This window comes from Lampetra fluviatilis, chromosome 5, assembly GCF_964198595.1.
Source record: "Lampetra fluviatilis chromosome 5, kcLamFluv1.1, whole genome shotgun sequence".
In the NCBI taxonomy this organism is placed as follows: Eukaryota; Metazoa; Chordata; class Hyperoartia; order Petromyzontiformes; family Petromyzontidae; genus Lampetra; species Lampetra fluviatilis.
In genome coordinates this window covers 10,845,431-10,864,953 of record NC_136279.1, presented here as the reverse complement: position 1 = coordinate 10,864,953, position 19,523 = coordinate 10,845,431, and the positions used below count along the sequence as shown (strand labels likewise).

The 19,523-nt window shown below is 39.0% G+C and overlaps 1 protein-coding gene across 6 annotated transcripts in view; it reads left to right on the top strand.

Moving 5' to 3' along the window:
* Positions 1-19,523, top strand: part of LOC144932548 (serine/threonine-protein kinase MAK-like) — a 34,395-nt gene that overhangs the window by 12,471 nt on the left and 2,401 nt on the right. For 5 of the 6 annotated variants that reach the window (XM_078856743.1, XM_078856741.1, XM_078856742.1 and 2 more), the window contains exons 2-12: positions 1,116-1,460; positions 2,831-2,885; positions 7,664-7,785; positions 10,077-10,156; positions 11,971-12,103; positions 14,856-15,027; positions 16,042-16,209; positions 16,902-17,153; positions 17,758-17,948; positions 18,219-18,337; positions 19,084-19,215. In XM_078856743.1, coding sequence (XP_078712869.1) covers positions 1,360-1,460; positions 2,831-2,885; positions 7,664-7,785; positions 10,077-10,156; positions 11,971-12,103; positions 14,856-15,027; positions 16,042-16,209; positions 16,902-17,153; positions 17,758-17,948; positions 18,219-18,337; positions 19,084-19,215 — 1,525 coding nt within the window. In that variant the 5' untranslated portion in view covers positions 1,116-1,359. Of the gene's footprint in view, positions 1-1,115; positions 1,461-2,830; positions 2,886-7,663; positions 7,786-10,076; positions 10,157-11,970; positions 12,104-14,855; positions 15,028-16,041; positions 16,210-16,901; positions 17,154-17,757; positions 17,949-18,218; positions 18,338-19,083; positions 19,216-19,523 lie in introns of those variants that run through there. The other variant, XM_078856744.1, reaches the window with a different exon arrangement.

The window sequence follows — 19,523 nt, the reverse complement described above, 5'->3', positions numbered from 1 at the left end:
ACAACAGATAATGTTGAAGAACATGAGTTGCATGAAAATTGTTGATAATGCCAAACAAAAGATAATCACAGAACTGTCCAAATCCATTCGGAAAACAATGCATATCTAAATCAGAGAACTACACAAGTGTGATTGAAGATGTCATAACCATCAACAGTATCATGAAAGCAATAATTAAGTTGATGGTTGGTGAATCGTAAATAGTGTAAAGAGCAAGATTTAACCATATTGCATGAGACAGAACCATAAAATAGAGAAACTGTATACAGATCTGTACAGCAAACAAATCACAGCCCAGAAGACAAATCATTGTTCCAGGGAAGGAAGGGCTTCCAGATGTCATACTTGAAGTAACTACTGCCCGTTGATGTATGAAAAGATTTTAAACTCTTGGACCAGAAGGAATGATTATAATGTAGTGAAGCTAGCTAATTCCCCACCTCGGTTGGTGCGAAAGACGTTTAACATACATACTTACATGTAAGAAACCACAGGTAACATGTAAAGTATGTATGTATGTTGAACTTATTTTGCACCGTATGTAGCCAGCCATCCTAATCGGAGGTGCAAATACAAAATACTTGCACGTGGAATTGGTTAACTATGAAGGTATGTCTTTTTTATATAAAGCAGTACTTAGTTATTTGCAAAACTTTATAAACCTAAATCCATCACACCTACGCCAGAATTGGAGTGCGTGTGTGTAGGCATATATGGTAAATTGTATATTTATTATTCTGCCAGTTATTTGTGTACGTTTGTTCATTGCAATGTACTTAATTCCTAAGGTGGGGCACACATGATGCAATGTAAATTATTCTGTAATTTAAGTAAATAGGCATTTTGTGGGTAAATTTTTTTACATAAGCAAGACAGGTTTGCCATAGTCTCTGGATCCAGGTCACTCCATATCTCATCATTGCACAAGACCCATAGTGAATAACATGCAATGGCATATGCTGTCTTTTTAATTGCATAGAGTGGTTGCAAATATTTAAATGTTGTAGATGTAGAAACATAGAAATGTAGAATTTCAATAATACTGTGCAAAGTAATAAAAAAAAACAATTAAATAGAGTGTTGTTAACAATCATAATTTTCGTGTTCTTTTTTAGGTTCTTGGCTGATCCACGGATGATGTAGAGGATAAGGCGCTTATGACGACAGTGGGATTGCTTTTGCTGAAATGGAAGCGGATCTGCTTGGCATAGATCGTTTTATTCTCGCAAATAGAAGACTTAAAGGTTGTACTTCACTTTCAGCAGTTGGTGTTTAGTTATAGTTTACCCGTGCAAGGAGGAGAAGAAAAACTTAGTTGAATAAACATTGCCATATTGGATTGCGTTCAAAAGCGCTGCAATGAATCGGTACACGACAATAAAGCAGCTCGGAGATGGCACTTACGGCTCTGTCCTCATGGGAAGAAGCAATGAGACTGGGGAGTTGGTCGCCATCAAAAAGTAAGTGTGTTGTTGGAAATCGTAATGCTTGTAACCCTGCATGTTGTATTTTGGTTATAATTGTGGGAATAAATATTGCCATTGTTGGTTTTAAATATATCTTTTTATTTATCTTTCAAAGCAGCTGTTCAAGCTTCGTGTGAAAAATGACATTCGGATAAAGCGTCAGCTTGAATTTCAAATAGGCAGTTGCCACAGGCAGTCTAGCACTGTACAAGCGACTCTTTTGTTATGAGGACAAGTTATTGTTTTTGTGTTCACCACACTGCTTTTGATGTTTCTTAATGTGGTTTAAAAATATAAATACAATACAAGTGTTTGTTACACCTTTTCATTGTTCATTTAAATTTCCATTGAATTTCGATTTTGACAGTTTTGATATACTGGAGACTTACAACATAATACATATTTGGTTGACAATTTTCTATTTTAAACGAGGAACAGACGCTAAGAAGAATGTAGCTAATAGGATATTTTGAGTAATGATAAAATATCACATTTGAAATTATAACATCGGATGTTAACGTATATCCATATACTCACGACATTGTGAATAAAACACGGGTTTGAGGCCGGAAATATTGAGCGTTGGAAAATATAAGGGGAAAATGGCCATGTTGACTTTGGCTGTGACATTGGCAGTAGTGATGGAAGGGGTGTGCCCCATTATTGCATTAATCCCAGTGCACAGCATTCTATGCAGCTGGTAAGGCGCGTGGCTAAAGCACACCGTTCGTTTTGACTGCTAAGTTGGAGATCGAGCATTTTGCATGGCATTTTAAGTGTCCCGTCAATGCCTTTAATTCTTAGAGTAAAGAAAATACGAGGCATTTGTTTTGAAACCATAATAATAGCAATCAATGACGGCCCTTTGTAAATCGACTGCTGAATGAAGGCCTCCTGCGCGATAGAAAAAGGCCAATTCAGATTTTATTGTTTTACTTATTTTAACTATGGCTGGGAATCAAATTCAAGTCGCTTGCTCATATAGCAGTGAACTAACCACTGCACCCCCCCACCACCCTCAATGCAAATAGTGTTAAACTCCCTAGTATTTATCTTACATGTAATTTGTATTTTAATATAATTAATGTTTAATACATTATGTCTCTTTACATTATTCCATTAAATATCTTTACAAATTGCAATCCTTGTTTTGTTTCAGGGAATGTTATATTTATGTAATGCTCTTTGCCATAATTTTATATCGTCAAGAATGTATTGTTGCAAGGTACAGTGTTTAAATAACTACTCGATGTTTTTTTTACTATTCATCTTCATGGGGAGGAAATGCAATATCCGTTTGGCACATTCATGTTTCACATTAATAAGGTATTGTTGTGTCTGCGCTGGGCATATTTACCTTCCAGAATGAAGAGGAAGTTTTATTCCTGGGATGAGTGCATGAATCTGCGGGAAGTCAAGGTATGATGGCATTTTTATTAAACCTTTGAATGTTGTACTCATTTGTATCAGAATTTAAATGACATTACCATTTATTACTTTTGTTTTGTGTATTCAACTGGGCACTCTTTGCCAGATTACCTTAATCGTCATTAACTTCCCCATGCCCTTGGATTATATAGGGCTTATATAGGGCTGTACTACTTATCTTTTATACTCAATCAGATTACTGATTATGGAGCATTTCGGCGCACCTACTGAACAAATGTCAACCAAATGGTATAGTTTGCAATTTATTATGGCTTGTCTGTGGAGCTGTGCAGTCGAAAAAAGATACACAATTATGCATTCCTCTTGACATTTTAAAAGTGAGCTCTGGTGCATTGTTGAAACTAAGTCTTTTGAGGCGATTGTTACTTAAAGCATCCTGTTAAAGCGAAGGCAAGTCATGTGAGCACCAATTAATCCGCTCTGAAAGCGAATAAGTCAAGCAAGGCATTGTAAGCCTTCTGTGACCCATAAAATGTACTTGGCTGTCTACCTTGTATCCATTTACTGGATCAGGGTGTTTGAGTTGCTACAATATCATGAATTGAATTACTTGAATTCTTGATACAATATTTGCATAGTATTTTTTATTGTTCACAAATGTACAAAACAACAATCATTCTGCCTTATGACTTCTCGTAACTGGCATAGATATACATTCTACTTTGATTATGGTCAAATGTATTTTGGGCAGTTGCACTTTTAAAGCAATTTACCAGTGATTTTTAACAATAATAATGTAATAGCAACTTTAAAACCGTACGTTACACGATATGTAATATGCACACATATCTTGATTTAAAGCTTTCGTGACTGCAGGAATTCATACTCTTTGGGTTTGCCTGTGTTGTGATCGAAACGTCGTGATATATTATTTTTCTATCTACGTGACTTTCCCGAAAGACCCAAAAAGTATGTATACATATTTTAATTAATATATATATAAAGAAGAAAGGCATTTATAAACTAATTAAAGTGTATCTTTTTACAGCAAACCTTTCTGTAGGATGCAGAAGCTGAAAATTAGCAATATTGCGTTGTTAAACAGTTCATTAGTGCAATGAATTAAGTGGAACTTTTAATATTTGGCTGCAATAGGTAGTGAAGGTAACGTTATTATAAATTCATGTGATTTGTTCCCAATAACTTATGTCAGCCATGTGAAATGTTTCTAAAGTTGTGTAACAATGTCTAAAAGGTGGCCATTTTGTTTTCCAAGCAAGCCCTTCTGCATTCAGCAAATCGAGGAAGTGAAGCTTGCAATATTTCTTTTCCAGCCATGCAAGCCCAGGCTTGTAAATGTCTGATATAGCTGCTGGCGATATAGGTTTTATTGCAGCCAGGGGAGGTAGTGCATTCCTCCCCAATTTCACTGGTGCAGCCTGTCTCTACTGTACTGCGTGAAAGGCCATTTTACGTGTTTGTAGTCAATACCAGTGTGGGTCACAGTAGCTCAGGAAAGCCTTCATTCAAACAGACCATTAAACATTGTAGGGTTTGTTTTTAAACCCCGGTATACACGTATTGTATGAAGAGGCACTGTGAGGAATGGTACAAATTTGGAAACTCATAGACATCTTAGGCGATGTATTGTTTGACAAGGCTTTTTAGTTTGAATGTATTTACCTGGTTGTGCTATACGAGAAACTATATGGGTAGTCCTCGACTTACAAAGGGGTTCCGTTCCCGAGACCCGTTCGTAAGTCGAACTGTTTGTAAGTCGGAACACGATAATATACCGTATATAAATGCACATATGGTCAGTGTTAAAAAACAAAATGGGTTACGGTTCAACAACAAAGAGAAGCATTGTTAAACTCATAAATACATATAGTACATTTGCATTTAATACTGTAATACATACTGTATAGTAAATAAAAAAAAATAAAGTAACATGAATATAAAAAAAATCACGTTTTATTTTCACTTACCTTGAGCCCTGATGCTGGCTTGCTTCTCGGAAGGGATGCAATGAGTCCCCACAATTTCACACACACACGGGGGCACGTGTGCACGTGCACACACGCACACAACGCCAATGACCCACCACGATAGCCTAAACAGACTGTTGGGGCAAGTGCTGTTAGCGAGCAGCACCTATGAAGGGGGGTGAGTGGCCAGTACCACGCCCGGTCGCCTTTGACTCCCCAGTGGCGATGTTTACACACTGCACCAGATATTCATTTGAGGCTGAGTCAATCGAGGGGAGGCCCAGGACCTATTCAGATAATCGTCACTGGTGTTGATCATGAGTGGGAATCGAAGTAGGGTTGCCAGGTTGGTAGCGCAGCATGCTATAACCACACACGGGGGCACACACTCATTTCCACACACATACATGTACGTGCGGGCACACACAAACACTCATTACATCTCGCGAAGGATTGCTCTGCTGAACAAAATAGTTGCTAGGTTTAGTTCGCAAGTGCGAGTTTCCAAGTCGATCTTAAAAAAATATCTCCTGGAAGCCGGTTCGTAAGTATGGGTGTTCATGAGTCGGGTCTTCGTTTAGTGAAAGGACTGCCTGTATAGTATATGTAATTACTTGTTTGGAATATACATAGCAGTCATCGCCCCCGACTGCGAAAACTTGGCAGGACCCTCCTGAATAAGAGTCATAAGTCTCAGTGAGGCTTTTTTTGAGTAAACAAGCGCAGTAATACAGTTGTTTAATATAATGTTCCAAAGGTTGCACATGTAAGGAAGAAGTTGTAAATTAAATTATTGATAAATGTATGTCTTAAAATATCTTGATTTCTTTTTTTAGTTTTGTGGAATAAAGTCATGTTAATACAGTTATCCAATTCCAGAGATTACAAGGAAGCCCTTTGTGCCACCCTTAAAATAGCAGTTTTAATTCTTCCCTGCAGCTTCACATTTTCCATTCACTACTTTGTTTCTACAATAGTTGGATATCCCTATTCTGGAATCGGTTTCTGGCCGGTGTGTGAATAAAACTATCGTGGTGCAATGGAGGGAATAATTTGTGCATCCAACGCAGCTAAAACTGGGGGAATGATAAGTGGCATGGCTGACCTACAGTTAATGACGTACGAACTAGCCAAGCTGTGTTTGAACATTTCACATTTATCTTGTTTTTGCTGTAGATATTTGTTTAGTACCTAAAAGCAAATGGCAGCAGTGCTCGCTTCATTCATTTTCAAGGGTACTAGCAAAGAGCAGATGGTTCAAGCAACGCTTACTGTGTTGGCTTTAATCCAGTCGCTCCTTACTACATGGAGTGGAACATCAATTGGTCATGCCTTCTACTTTCCATCAACTGAATTTACAGAGCTTTCATTATGAGGACAGTGTCAGGCCACCTACAACATACATGGAGAGTTGAGGCTTATATAATTTAGACCTGGAAAAATGCTAATTTGTGTATGTATAAAGTACTCATAGGCCTATAACATAGTGACTTTGAAGCTATACTCCAATTCCATTGTTCCATTATGAAGCCAACATTATCATCCTTTTAATTGAGATTTGATCCTAAAGTTGATGGATGTGGAATAAAGCTGTCTGTGCATGATGCTAACAGAATGTCTCCTTTCTGAGCCAAGACACCAAGTGCATCCAGACGATATAATTGGGTAAAGCTCTAAGTAGAGGGCCCAGAGCAAATGTCAAAATAACCTGCAAATACATTTGTGGTTATGGGTTCTTTTATTTGTTGCATTTAAGAAGCTGGCAGATACAATTTTAGGAATACTTGTACAGTCAATGTTAACATGTCTGCTGAAAGGATGCTAACTTGGATAGAAAGGTTTATGTACCTGTTGTTTATAACCAGGATAAGCAATGTTTGTTTTTACAAATGACAATTATTTAATTGCAATGTAAATGAAATGTTTTAGTGTAATTTTTTTAAAGTCAAATCTTGACTTAAAGCTTTCGTGACTGCAGGAATTTATATTCTTTGGGTCTTTCGTCCTGATGACGATCGCTTGTGTTGTGATTGAAACGTAGTTTTTTGTTCTTTTCTTTGAACCATCCTACGTGACTTTACCGAAAGACCCAAAGAATATTTGTTAAAGTCATTTGATTATGAATAAGATTTTCTGAAATATTTTAAATTATGATTATCAGTATGACATACAATATATTTTCTCTGTTAAGTATTATATGATTTTTTTATTATTATGTGATAATGTATGTTCTGTTGTTATGCAATGCATATGTTAGACTCAAAGATAATTATACAGAATTAATGAGCCACCACCAATCCCTTGGGGCTAAAACCAGTGCTGTGCTGAAACACATACTAAGGATGACAATGATTTATTTGAAAAGCAGAGAATGGTACGCACACATTTGTTTTTGCATTTCTTTTTTCACTGATGCGTGTGACACATTCTTTGAGGCCAACTTTTTTAGCATTCCCTATAAGCTTGGGGCCTTCTAGAACGCCTGGAGTGCATTCTTGTTGGAAAATTAAAAAAATATATATTATGCATGTCTAATAGTAACCATCAATCAAATGTTTAAACTGTAAACAAATGCACATGTCGTTGGCTTCTGTGCACAGTGATCACTGTGGTCGCCTCCTTAGGTAAGCTTCAAAATATAATCCATGTTTTGCTGGACACATAAAAGTGTGTCCATCTGTGCTCTTGGCAGACAGCCAGTGGAATTGAATAGCACCAGTTGGGCGGTGAATGAGCGACCGAATCTCCACTTTAATTAGCACGTTAAGCGTATAGTGTTTTAATGTCTAATGGCTCATGTTGCTCTTTCACAATGGGCAGTCACTAAAGAAGCTCAATCATGCCAACGTCATCAAGCTCAAGGAAGTGATTCGTGAAAACGACTGCCTCTACTTTGTGTTTGAATACATGAAGGAAAACCTCTACCAGCTGATGAAAGACAGGTTTGTGAATAAACACTCTCACCTGACCACTGATCACTGCAATGCCACAAGGCGGAGCAGTCGAGGAGCAGCGATGCATATATTCATGTAATTTTTTAAGTTGATAACATGGGGGTTGCCTACATTTTGTGTTCCAAAATAGTTACGTAATATTATTTTTGTTTGACCTTTATTTGTATCGCAAGTATTTATGTCAAAATTATTAGAATCGGCATCAAATATCAAGGCCCATTTTTTTTGTTGAAACTATTATCAAGATAATTGTACAAAAAAGTGACACCGTATCTTGGTACATTAGCTTTTTGAATACCCTTTACATGCATCAAATTGTGTGTTTAAGAATTTGTTCTTTTTATTCGTGTGGTGTATTTCGTGGGTTCTTGCAAACCCCTGTAGCCACTCAAGCTATCTATATTCACCACCATGTTAATGACAATTATTGAATAGTGACCTTGAATCTGAAAAGTGTAACCATAAGGGGGTCAATGGATAAACCTCTTGAACAGTGTGCGTAGCTTTCTATGCAATAGTATTATCGTTGGAGTGTGCAATTATAATACTACATACATATACATTGTTCCTACATATAACAGTTGTGCAGGGCAACACTGGTGTATGATTAAAGAGAGCTGTATTTTGACAACATTGGGATAGGAGTAATTGCAACGGCTAATTGCACAATCACACAATTTAGGCAGATGACCAGAGTGAAATGAGTCAGTCAGTCCCCAGGCAGTGGTGGCAGTTGCATGCAGAGAGTGGGGGGAAGTCCAAAGAGGTGTGATCATTGGGGAGAGGTGGAGAGTGAGGGAGAGCCAATTTTTATTATTATTTAAAAACATAATGAGCACACTCATTACAATTATATTATAAACGCAGTACAAATGTATGTTCTGTAGTTAGGTAGTTCTACATTTCAGATATAGTAGAGACTTTGAAGATGATGGCTCATCATTGGTAACATTTTCACGTGACTTTTTCTTGAGCACAGTGTGATCTAATTAGTACTGTACTCTAGATAGAAATACGTTGCCCAACTTTATTGATTCGGTAAAAAAGGCTCATATATCGTGGTGTCAAACATGCTCTGGTGACTTTTGCACTGCCCATTTTTGTTTACATTCTATTGTGTATACAGTGAAATTTGTGCTGTAAAAAAAATAATTATTTTCTCGGCACACACTCACCTTGTTTTGAAATCAATATAATTATCAATTTTGCTTGATGAAGCTTGTGTGTACATTCATAAAATATGCACACAGCTTGCTGTTTTTCAAGTCTAAACTTACTTTAACGCTCATTCTGTCGTGAAAAATTACATATCGCTGTTTTCTAAATTTCATGTTTTATTTAGCTGTCCTTTTAGTGAAACCGCGTCATCATATTAAGAGGGGAGCTGCCAAAACGGTGCCCATTGTGGCTTGTGTTTGGCGACGGAGGCTGTTGCCTGTGGCGTTCCGAACACGAGTGGCGTGCAACATTCCTGGGAGTGAATGACTCTTCGGTGTGAATGTGCAGTGCGTAACCTTTGTGGGACTTGGAGTAGGGGAGGGGTGTGACGACCCTGACCAAGGGTGGGGCCAGCGGCGCAAGCCATGCCAATGAAACACAATAAGTAATATTTTAAAAAAGTTTTTAAAAACACGCTTTAAAGAAATGTACCGTACTAGTAATGGCAGAACTCCACGACTCCAGGAAGTGGCCCCCCAAGCTTGCCATAACGTAAGGGACCGTGGTCGTTTACAGCCAACGTCAGTTTACCGTGGACAATTAGAGCCAAGCCGAAACATAACATATCAAAAATAATGTTTTAAAATGTATGGCTTTTATTTTTTATGATAGAATATAGTATTGTCATCAGTATGACATCAGTATACCAAGTTTGTAGTCGATACCACATTGGGAAGTGAGTAAAAATTGAGTTACAAGATTTGAGGATACAACGACAACAACCACAGACAGAGTGAGTTAATAAAAAGCTTGTAATAATTAAGAGTTTACCCAGTAGGTTTCACTTTATTATACACTGTATTCGCAGAGCAAAAGGATTTTCTTTTTTAATTATTGTGACGATTAATGTTGAACACAACCATTCTGTAGAGTTTGTGCCATTTTGTATTAGATCGCAAGTTTGAATTTGAAACATTCATCAATATTGTAGAATATCTATGTTAACATCACTCCATTGCAGGCTTTTGGAGTGGTGCATAGAGCTACTGCACTGGGTTATTGAGATCATTTCAGGCTGGCTGATGTTGGCTGATGCTGTGTTTTTTATGTTTGTTTTGCAGAAACAAGTTGTTTCCTGAGTCCATGATCAGAAACATCATGTACCAGATTTTACAAGGACTGGCTTTCATCCACAAGCATGGTATGCAATTACAAATACAACATAGTAAAGTGTGTAGTAGTTGCACAATAAAAATAAATATAAACTCGTACATGAGTAAAACCTGAACAGACAGGTGGCTTATGTATTTTCACAGCTTCTGACTCCTATGCCCCTGTATTAATGTGCTGTCAACATTTCCACTGCTCCACCACCAATAATCACTAGGGATGTGTGCATTGGAGGCGATGTGCACAAATAGCATCCTTTGACGAGGATGTTGAATCATAAAATGTCGATGTAATGTGTTTTATGCCTGTGCTGTGACAGCTACATAACATTCACATAAACTGCCCATCTTGCACAACTACATTAACATAGAAAATGAAAGCCATGCATTGGGTGTAGTGCAGCGGAAATGTCAATGGAAGAAGAAGTTGTGTTTTCGTGAGCTTCAATTGACTCAATTTGTAGCTTTAGACATCAGTGGAAATGTATACCTTTCCTTGGTGTGGACCCCCTCAATTAACTATGCTTACAAAAAAAAGTAAATGTTGGTCCATTGTTGTCAACAAAAGTAACCAGGAGGCAACGGTGTCATGACGAGTCCCCAGCTTCTATTTTACGAATAAAGCCAATAATAGACCCTCCACAACAACAATTAGCAAAAGGTCCCCAGAGCTTGAAAGGGGATGGATTTTTTTAAAATCCACATTGAATTTGCACCTGCACTTCTACGTATTGCATAATATCACCAAGTACCAATTGTAATGCACCAAGAGTTGAAAAGGGGGATTTTTGTTTCATGTTTTTGTGTGAAGACACTCACTTGGAATTTATCAAAAAAGAAAGAATGTTATTACTTATAGAGTAGACAACATTTTATCCAATCCATCAGGATCATATTGTTACAAATGATGAAAGTTGGCTCATATATGGCCTGACCGTAGAAGAGTAATGCTTTAAATTAACAGACAAAACTGGAGATGTCAAAACATCCTCGGGAGACCTGCATGACGAAAGTAATGACCTAAACGTTAGTATTCTTACACTCAAGCCAATGCAAAGTGATGTATTCACCTGTATGCTCATCTCCTGTTTACAGCCCTGAGCCAATTGTGAAAATTCCACGTTCCTAATCCATAGATAAACTGATTATTTGATTGGCGTGCGCAAATGGATTTCAGCTGCACATGACCAGGAACAACAATAAAGATGATGAACTACTGTACGTAAAATAAATGTACAGGTGTGCGTGAGTGCACGGATAGAGCTTAAACACTTATTATGTATACAACAATCCCTCGCCAACCGTGGGGGTTACGTTCCTGAAAACCGCCGCAGTTGGCAAAACCGTGGTTGGCAATACTAAGGCCGTGGCTGCGGTCACACTCGTCAAAGCCTAAGTTTCCTGTTCCTTCACTAAACACAAATAAAATACACAATGACATAACAAAAAAAATGTCCAATTAACATAATTGTAAACAATACAATAATGTAATTTTCCTTTAATACTGAGGGTTCAAGTCCATTGTGATGACGATGACATTGGTGATGAGGTAATGTAAGAAGGAAGAGGGGCTTTACCCACCCTCTACCTCCACCTGGTGGTGGGAAGAGAGCGGTGGTGGGAGCCGGGAGGTGGGATGATGCACGGATGGAACACAGATGTGGGTGATTTGAAATTTCAAGTGCCGGTAGCCGTGCTAAACTGCAGCTACACAAAACTCCATACCGCAGTGTGGAAATTGGTATGGCAAAGGAAAACCATGGATACATAGATACCGCAGATGCAAAAAACTCATTTTGGGAAGGATTTATGTTTCATTATCAATAATGTCATTGTGTTTTTTAAGGCTTCTTTCACCGTGACATGAAACCTGAGAATCTGCTGTGCATGGGGCCGGAGCTCGTGAAGATTGCTGATTTTGGACTGGCAAGAGAAATACGTTCCCGACCTCCCTACACGGACTACGTCTCCACCAGATGGTGAGCTCTGACCATTTCCATGCTATGTGAGCCCACTGCGCCAAGCATAAATACTAATTGTTTGCTTTTTGGTACTCTTAAAGGTTGTTGTAGTGCACGTAGTGTCTTTAATTTTGACATTTTTTTATGTAAGAAATAAATTTTCCAATAATTACATCCAGGAAAGCATAGTTTCATTGTTAATAATTTTTTTTTCAATACCTTTTGAGGGTTTTCTTTTATATTTTTCATTGTCATATGATACTGGGAAACTTTGTAAAGACAACTTAATAAACTCAAGAAGTCATTCCTCATTGGTTTTCTTTTTGCTGTTTGTGTTTCTATTACATTGAGTTAAATATCAGTCCACTGCTGGATAAAGGCCTCCCTAAGCTGTCACCATCTATCATTTCTAGATTTGAAGCTTTCGTGACTGCAAGGATTCATATTCTTAGGTTTTTTCGGTAAAGTCACATAGGTAAAAAATTAAAATTAATAAAAGTAAAATAAAAAATAAAATACAAATCATGACGTTTCGGAGGCAACACAAGCTTCCGTCTTCAGGTGGAACAGTCACAGCACGATAGCTGTATCAAGTGAGAGAAATTCCAAGAAACAGTATTTGTATATATACTGGTTGAGGGTGGGAGGAGCCAAGGTAGGCCCTGAATATTATTTTTGTGAGGTTCGGTGCGGCTGAAGCACGCTATTAGGAATGGGCCTTTGTTGTGTAAACTAGGTGCGGATGATGTACAGGTGCGTGTAAAAGGGACTGAGCCTTTTTTTGTTATGTAGAGATGATGCGGCTGAAATCGCTGCCAGGAAATGAGAACCTAAGAATACCATCTATCATGGTTCTGCGATGTAACAATCCACCTAACACTTCTGCAGGAGCTGATTTCATTACTGCTCTATCTCTGTGGTGGACCTCCTCTCGCGGGCGCGTTTTCTCTTTTGGCCGCCACGCTTGTTATTATGGTCTGCTTGCTATATCATTTCTAGATTTGAAGCTTTCGTGACTGCAAGAATTCATATTGTTAGGTTTTTTCGGTAAAGTCACGTAGGTAAAAAAATTAAAATTAATAAAAGTAAAATAAAAATAAAATAAAAATCAAAATCACGACGTTTCGGAGGCAACACAAGTCTCCGTCATCAGGTGGGACCGTCGCAGCTAGATTTGCTGTATCAAGTGAGGCAGGGATTCCAAGATGCAGGTTCTTAAATACAAGTTAAGGGGGAGGAGGGGGGGGAAGCTTATCTGAATGTGGTAGCCAATGAATGGAACGTATTGGGAGGGGGGGGGGGACGGGGCTAAAAGAGAACAAGAGGTGTACGTGGACGTGTTTGTGTGCAATCACCTGTTGGTGCACATGATAACGCGTCCTGCCCTATCCGATCCCATTTTTCCTGATATTCTTACTGCCTTAAAGTATACATTTTCCCTTGACAGATGGTTTATTTTCGGTTCAATTGTAGCCAATTATTCCTCTGTGTAATCGGAGTGTAAGGCTTACTAAGTGTAATGTCCCGTCTATTGGATCTTGGGTACATAGTATAAAAAGTAATTAAGTTAATGCAGTGTGAAATGCGTGCCCGATCGTGAGAACGATTGGGAGGGTACAAAGTGTCCAACGTTAAGAATAAATCACGAAATGTCATGGCAGCCTTGAAATCGGGTACTTTTTTTCCATCTGTGTTGCTTTAATTACGTATTACTTTGTGAAGGCCCACTTTCACTTCATGATATTGTAATAATAACATACATTAGCTACATACTCTCAATAATCTTTTATCGTAAAATATTTTTTTTTAGTCAATTCCTGTTGAATATGATGTAAGCAGGAGGAAATCGAGTGTAGAATGAAAAAACATGAATATGAAGCACTCAAATTCATACAAGTAGGTCAGCAACTCACTTAATGCACCGTTTCTATTGACCACTTCATAGACTTGCAATTGAAATGTGTAATTCACCAACATCACATGAAAAGTGCTGCATTACAGCCATGCATCACCACTCATAGCATAAAGGTTAATGAGTATATTTTTAAGTCCTCCCCCACATGTATTCAATATAATTCAAGACCTTATTTTCTCTGAGACGCACATTGTATGTGCAGGTCACAGCACATAGTCATGTGCTGAAAAATCCCTTGTGCATGTGATACATTTAATACATTACAATACTAAAATACAGCTACGATTCTACAGCATCTACATGCAACCGCATTTTCAAAAATCTTACGGAAATATTTGGTGTATTGATTTTCTATTGAGAGGCAGGGGAAATAAAAGTTATTTACTTTGGGGCAGAATAAGATAATTAGTGACCTCCCACTGACCAAAGGTTGTCTGGAAACTTCTAAAGTCTTGGTTTTCTGGAGCAGAGTAATGCGTGGAAGGGAATAGAGTGAGATGGAAGGGGAGAGGTAGGAAAGTGTGCGGAGGATAATAGAGTGAAATCAGAGGGGAGACAAAGGAGAGTGCAAGGGTAGAAGTCGTAAGATGAGAGATAGGAGAGTGTGTGGAGGAGATTATAAGGGAGATAGAGGCAATGGTTAGTCCACGGAGAATCTTGAAGACGTAAGTGTGATCTTTAAATTAGTCTGGGATTGGAGCCAGTGCAGCAATCACGTATTTGTTTGAGTATTCGTTGGATGTGGTCTTGTTTGTGGGGGTACGCGTGAGAGGTCTGTCCTTACTCTGTCTGCTTGTTGTTCCACCGGCCTAAGATGTGATGTGTCGATGTCATAACACTGTGTTCTATCTGCAGGTATCGGGGCCCAGAGGTCCTGCTCCGTTCGACCAGCTACAGCTCGCCTATCGACATTTGGGCCCTGGGCTGCATCATGGCCGAACTCTACACGTTACGCCCACTCTTTCCCGGATCAAGCGAGGTTGACCAGATCTTCAAGATATGCCAGGTGCTTGGCACTCCTAAAAAGGTGAGATTTTGTTAATGTCATGCACTGCTTGGGGCTGTTGAGTTTGCTGTATACACTTTTCATGCTTCTTTGCACCATTACTTATTTTGATACTTTCAACTGTAATCTATTGTTGAAAATGTTTATGTAAATACTTCATTTTGGGATGTGATACTTTTTTAGATGTAACACTTTTACATTTGCCTAGAGCCTGAGAGGATGTTGCTGTGATGTAAAACTTAGTGCACTAGACTTGCATTCCAGAGGTCACCAGATTGATTGTATCTCCCGGCGCAGCGGTGAAACCGGGGCAAGTTTATTCAGTCCTCCGTACCACCTCTGTCCACCCAACAGCATGCATGGGTACACCATGGCAGGCTGTGCATGGTGGGTAAAGTGTAGGTCTGCCGACGTCTTCCAAAAACTCCAGTAAGTCTGGGCAGCATGGAAGGCAAAGCCAAATACCTTCCAGAGGGGCTTTCTAGAGCTCGCTCTAATGGAGGCCCATGCGCCACCAGTGACTTGTCGAGGACATATCATGGTTATACCGCTATCTTCTTTTACAGTGTGAGAGTTATTGTGAATTGATATTTGTATATTAAAAATAGCTAAGTTATTATGGTTGTCCGATTATCAAATGTAGACTGCTCCCAAGAAAGGAATATGGAATTTACACCAATAGTTCAGGAACGTCAACGGAGATGAGCACTGCCACAGGGTCACTGCAGAGTTCTACATTGATGTAAGACAATAATAGTATGCGGCCCTATTGTCAGTCAGTGACTGGATGAAGCCCTCCCCGCGCCACGACTGCTATGCGGATTGTTTTCTCAAACTTCACAGTATGGGGTTTGTGAACAATTGGGGGCCCATGACCAGTTCAGATTTCTCCTGCCACCGATGTTAGCCATGACTCGAATGGAACTCGAGTAGAGTTCAAAGCTTATTGCACAAACTTTTGTTTGTTTGTACAATACTATTTGTTTTTATTATCCATGTATATCACAAAGTCTTTCTGTTTTGTTCGCTTCACAGACTGACTGGTCGGAAGGACATCAGTTGGCGGCAGCCATGAACTTCCGCTGGCCTCAGTGTGTCCCAACCAACTTGAAAACACTTATACCCAATGCCAGCAACGAGGCCATTCATCTCATGCGTGACATGCTCCATTGGGAACCTAAGAAGAGGCCAAATGCTGTGCAGGTTTGTTATTCATATGTTAACCTAGATTGTGATGATGTATAGTGTGTGTTTGACTGCATAAACATTTTCTTAATGTTGTGGTTAAGTAATGTGGCTCATAACAACGCTTTCATGCCCTCTACTGTAAAATTCGTATATTACGTTTCCATTTCAAATCTGAGCACATTTGTCAACTCGGGATTTTGTCATTTTGCACTGTGTACTCTCTTAATTAAATATCGGTATAAAAGCATTGTTAACATTTCTTATACATAATATTATCAAATGTTTTTGTAATTTGCACTTTTTAGTAGGCAAAGGTAGGACTGTGCCTGTTTGGCCAGTATCTACCTATCCTTCTCAAGATTCAATGAATAGTTGCTCTTTGAGATAATGTTTCGATTTAGAAATATTTTATATTCTACGACAGTGGATATAGCAGCCTTCACTAACAACAGGGATCACGTGAACCGATTTGTGTAAAAAGTATAAGAATCTAAAATAATGTATTGCTCCACAAACAATTTGATACGTGCATCATGAGTGTAAATATCAATTGTAATTGATAGTCATGCATGTTTTATCTAATAATTTGCAAAGTTAATTATATGTTGCTTGCATAATTCACCTACAATTTGATTAATTCCAGAAGAACCTGCCACCATTTGCTGTGCACTCAAACTCAGGCTTTGTGCTTTTGTTTTTTTACCTAGTCGTTACGGTACCCGTACTTCCAAGTGGGACAAGCTCTGGGACCTCCACAGCTGCTACAGCACCAGGCGCAACCCTCGGAGCAGCCGTTAAAGCCGCCTGCTCCAACCCAGCCACTCCAGCCCATCCAGCCATCCCAGCTCCCAGCTGTCGCTCCACACGCTCCCGCATACCCACCACCACCCACCTACACGGCGGACCCTCCGAATCTTGGGCTGGGCCTCATACCCACCGTCAACAATAATCCTAATCCGGTTAGTGGTATTCGATTGGCTGTTTGCTTGTCACAGAAACCTGCCTCTTAGTTGCCCGAGAGAGGCCTGGAGGCAGTTGCACACAGCAAAGGGTTTTGTCTGAAGACTCTTGAGGTTTTGGTCAAGCCCACACATCCCATTAGCACGGTTGGCTATGTACGGTGCAAAAAAAGCTAAACATACATACACCCTACAAGGTAATTAATTGAATTATTAGTTAATCAGCTATTACATTTTTGCCATTTATTATATCAGTAAGGTAGCACCCAACCGCCCACGAGTGGAGTCGTGACTGATTGGTTAGCAACCTGCACTAAGAACCCAGTGATCTGAGTTTGATTCCTAGCCACAAATAATGTCAGTAATGAGTGATCCTGGCTCCCTTTTACTTTCACCAAAGCACTGACAGGTGTGGTGAAGTATAGTCAAACAACCCACATAACTCGCACTGTGTAGGGAGGCTTCTTTCATCCTGTGTGGATTAACAAAGGGCTGTACTGTACAAGGTAGCCACCAGTCCGATTGATGCCACATAACTTGTTTCAAGTGAACTCTTAAGGTTAGCTTGGAAGTTTAGAAGTGTTGAATACTTGCTTCCTACCAGAACCCAGTTCCGGGGAACGAGAACATGGGAGCAGTGGGGCTAAAGGGTGGCCGGAGACGCTGGGGCCAGGCCAACCTCAAGAATGCTGAGCAGTGGGATGACTTGGAGGACCTGGACTTCTCCATCAACTTCGGCAGGAAGCCGTCTCTCCCACACAACAAGAAGAGCCTTGGCGAGGACACGCTGTTTGGGTAATGTGATATACTTTGTCATAAAAATTAGATTTTTGCTGCTTATTGTTTATTATCTGGGGTGGGAAGTTAAGCAGCACAGTCTTTCTGAGCACGGGGTAGTATAAATTACACATTTTGAAGATGATGGCCCGTCTATATGCTACTTCGTGCGGCACTTTCCTGAAACGTGATGGTTGCTAATTTCAGCATGGAAATACTGACTTTACATTGACTATCAAATTTAATGTTTTCAATTCCATAAAGCGTGTGTGAAATGCCTTTTTTCAGGTCTGTAGAACAGAAGCCCCCAAACGCTTTCCCAGTTGGCAGCAAGAACACCGCGAAGCAACTGGACTCTGCATCTTCTGCCAGACAGCATTACCTGCGCCAGTCACGCTACCTTCCAGGTGTCAAACACACGTCTACATGCTGATTACTTTGTTATTGTTTAAAATACAAATTTACAGAATTTAGTTTTTCTTTTCTTTTTTATATGACATCATATTTGAATCACTGCCTTTGATTACAATTGCATACAAACTGTCGTAAGCCTGGGATCAAACATGGTAGAGGTAAAAAACGAATTTAGCAACTCATTACTAAGGGGTCTGATATAAAAACTATTATTTTTCTGACTTTGATAGTTTTCAGCTCATACTTAGATATATTTGTGACAATATAAGCTGCCTGAATAAAACAATTTGATATATATCTTATGGGCTACTGCTTACACACTTTCAAAGAGTACCATATAATGTCAGTTCTCTACAATATATACTATTTTCATCTTTATATTCAGCACCCTTGATAACCTTCTCATAACTCACTTGTTTAGGTCAACGTTCCAAAAAGAAAATTTGGATGACCCAATTGAAATAATTATTACCCGTTGTATCGTAGCTTTATTTTTCTAAAAAAAAATGCAATGTTACATATCAGAAAGGTACATTCTACTGTAAACATTAGCAGAATTTGTTTCGATAAATTCAGTCATAAAATGGGAAGTGACATTTTTTTTTCTTTGTATGTGTGTGCTTATGATTGGATGTGATACTTTTCCCATATTGCCACATTAACTACGAGAACTGTTTAATTGTTTGCCAATGTATATGACAGAGGCTGGTTTTCTAATTGACATTTACTATTCCTGCAGGTATAAACACAAAGACGGGAGCAAATGGAAATCTGAATCGAGATGTGGAAAGCCCGTGGAGTAAAGACAGAGGTTACTCGAGCAAGCCTATGGGAGTGGTCGCTGGAATGAACTTAAACAGGACAAATGCAGGTGATGCGTGTGGACTGTTTAGACACGCCCTTGCCGTAGAAATGTGTAACTTTAAAAAGTGGCTCACACCCACCCATGGAAATGAGAATTGCCCATTACAGTACCAATTCGAGTATGGAGACAATTTAACTTTTGAGTAAGGCTGCAACTTGTTTAAATATTCACAGTATTTACAAATTGTGTTTATTAATTTATTAATTGAAATGTGTGATATATTAGCATACAATATGTATCGTTATATATTATCAATTCCCACACAATGTGATGCATAGAATGTGAGCTTAACCAGTTTTAATCAATGTATTGCT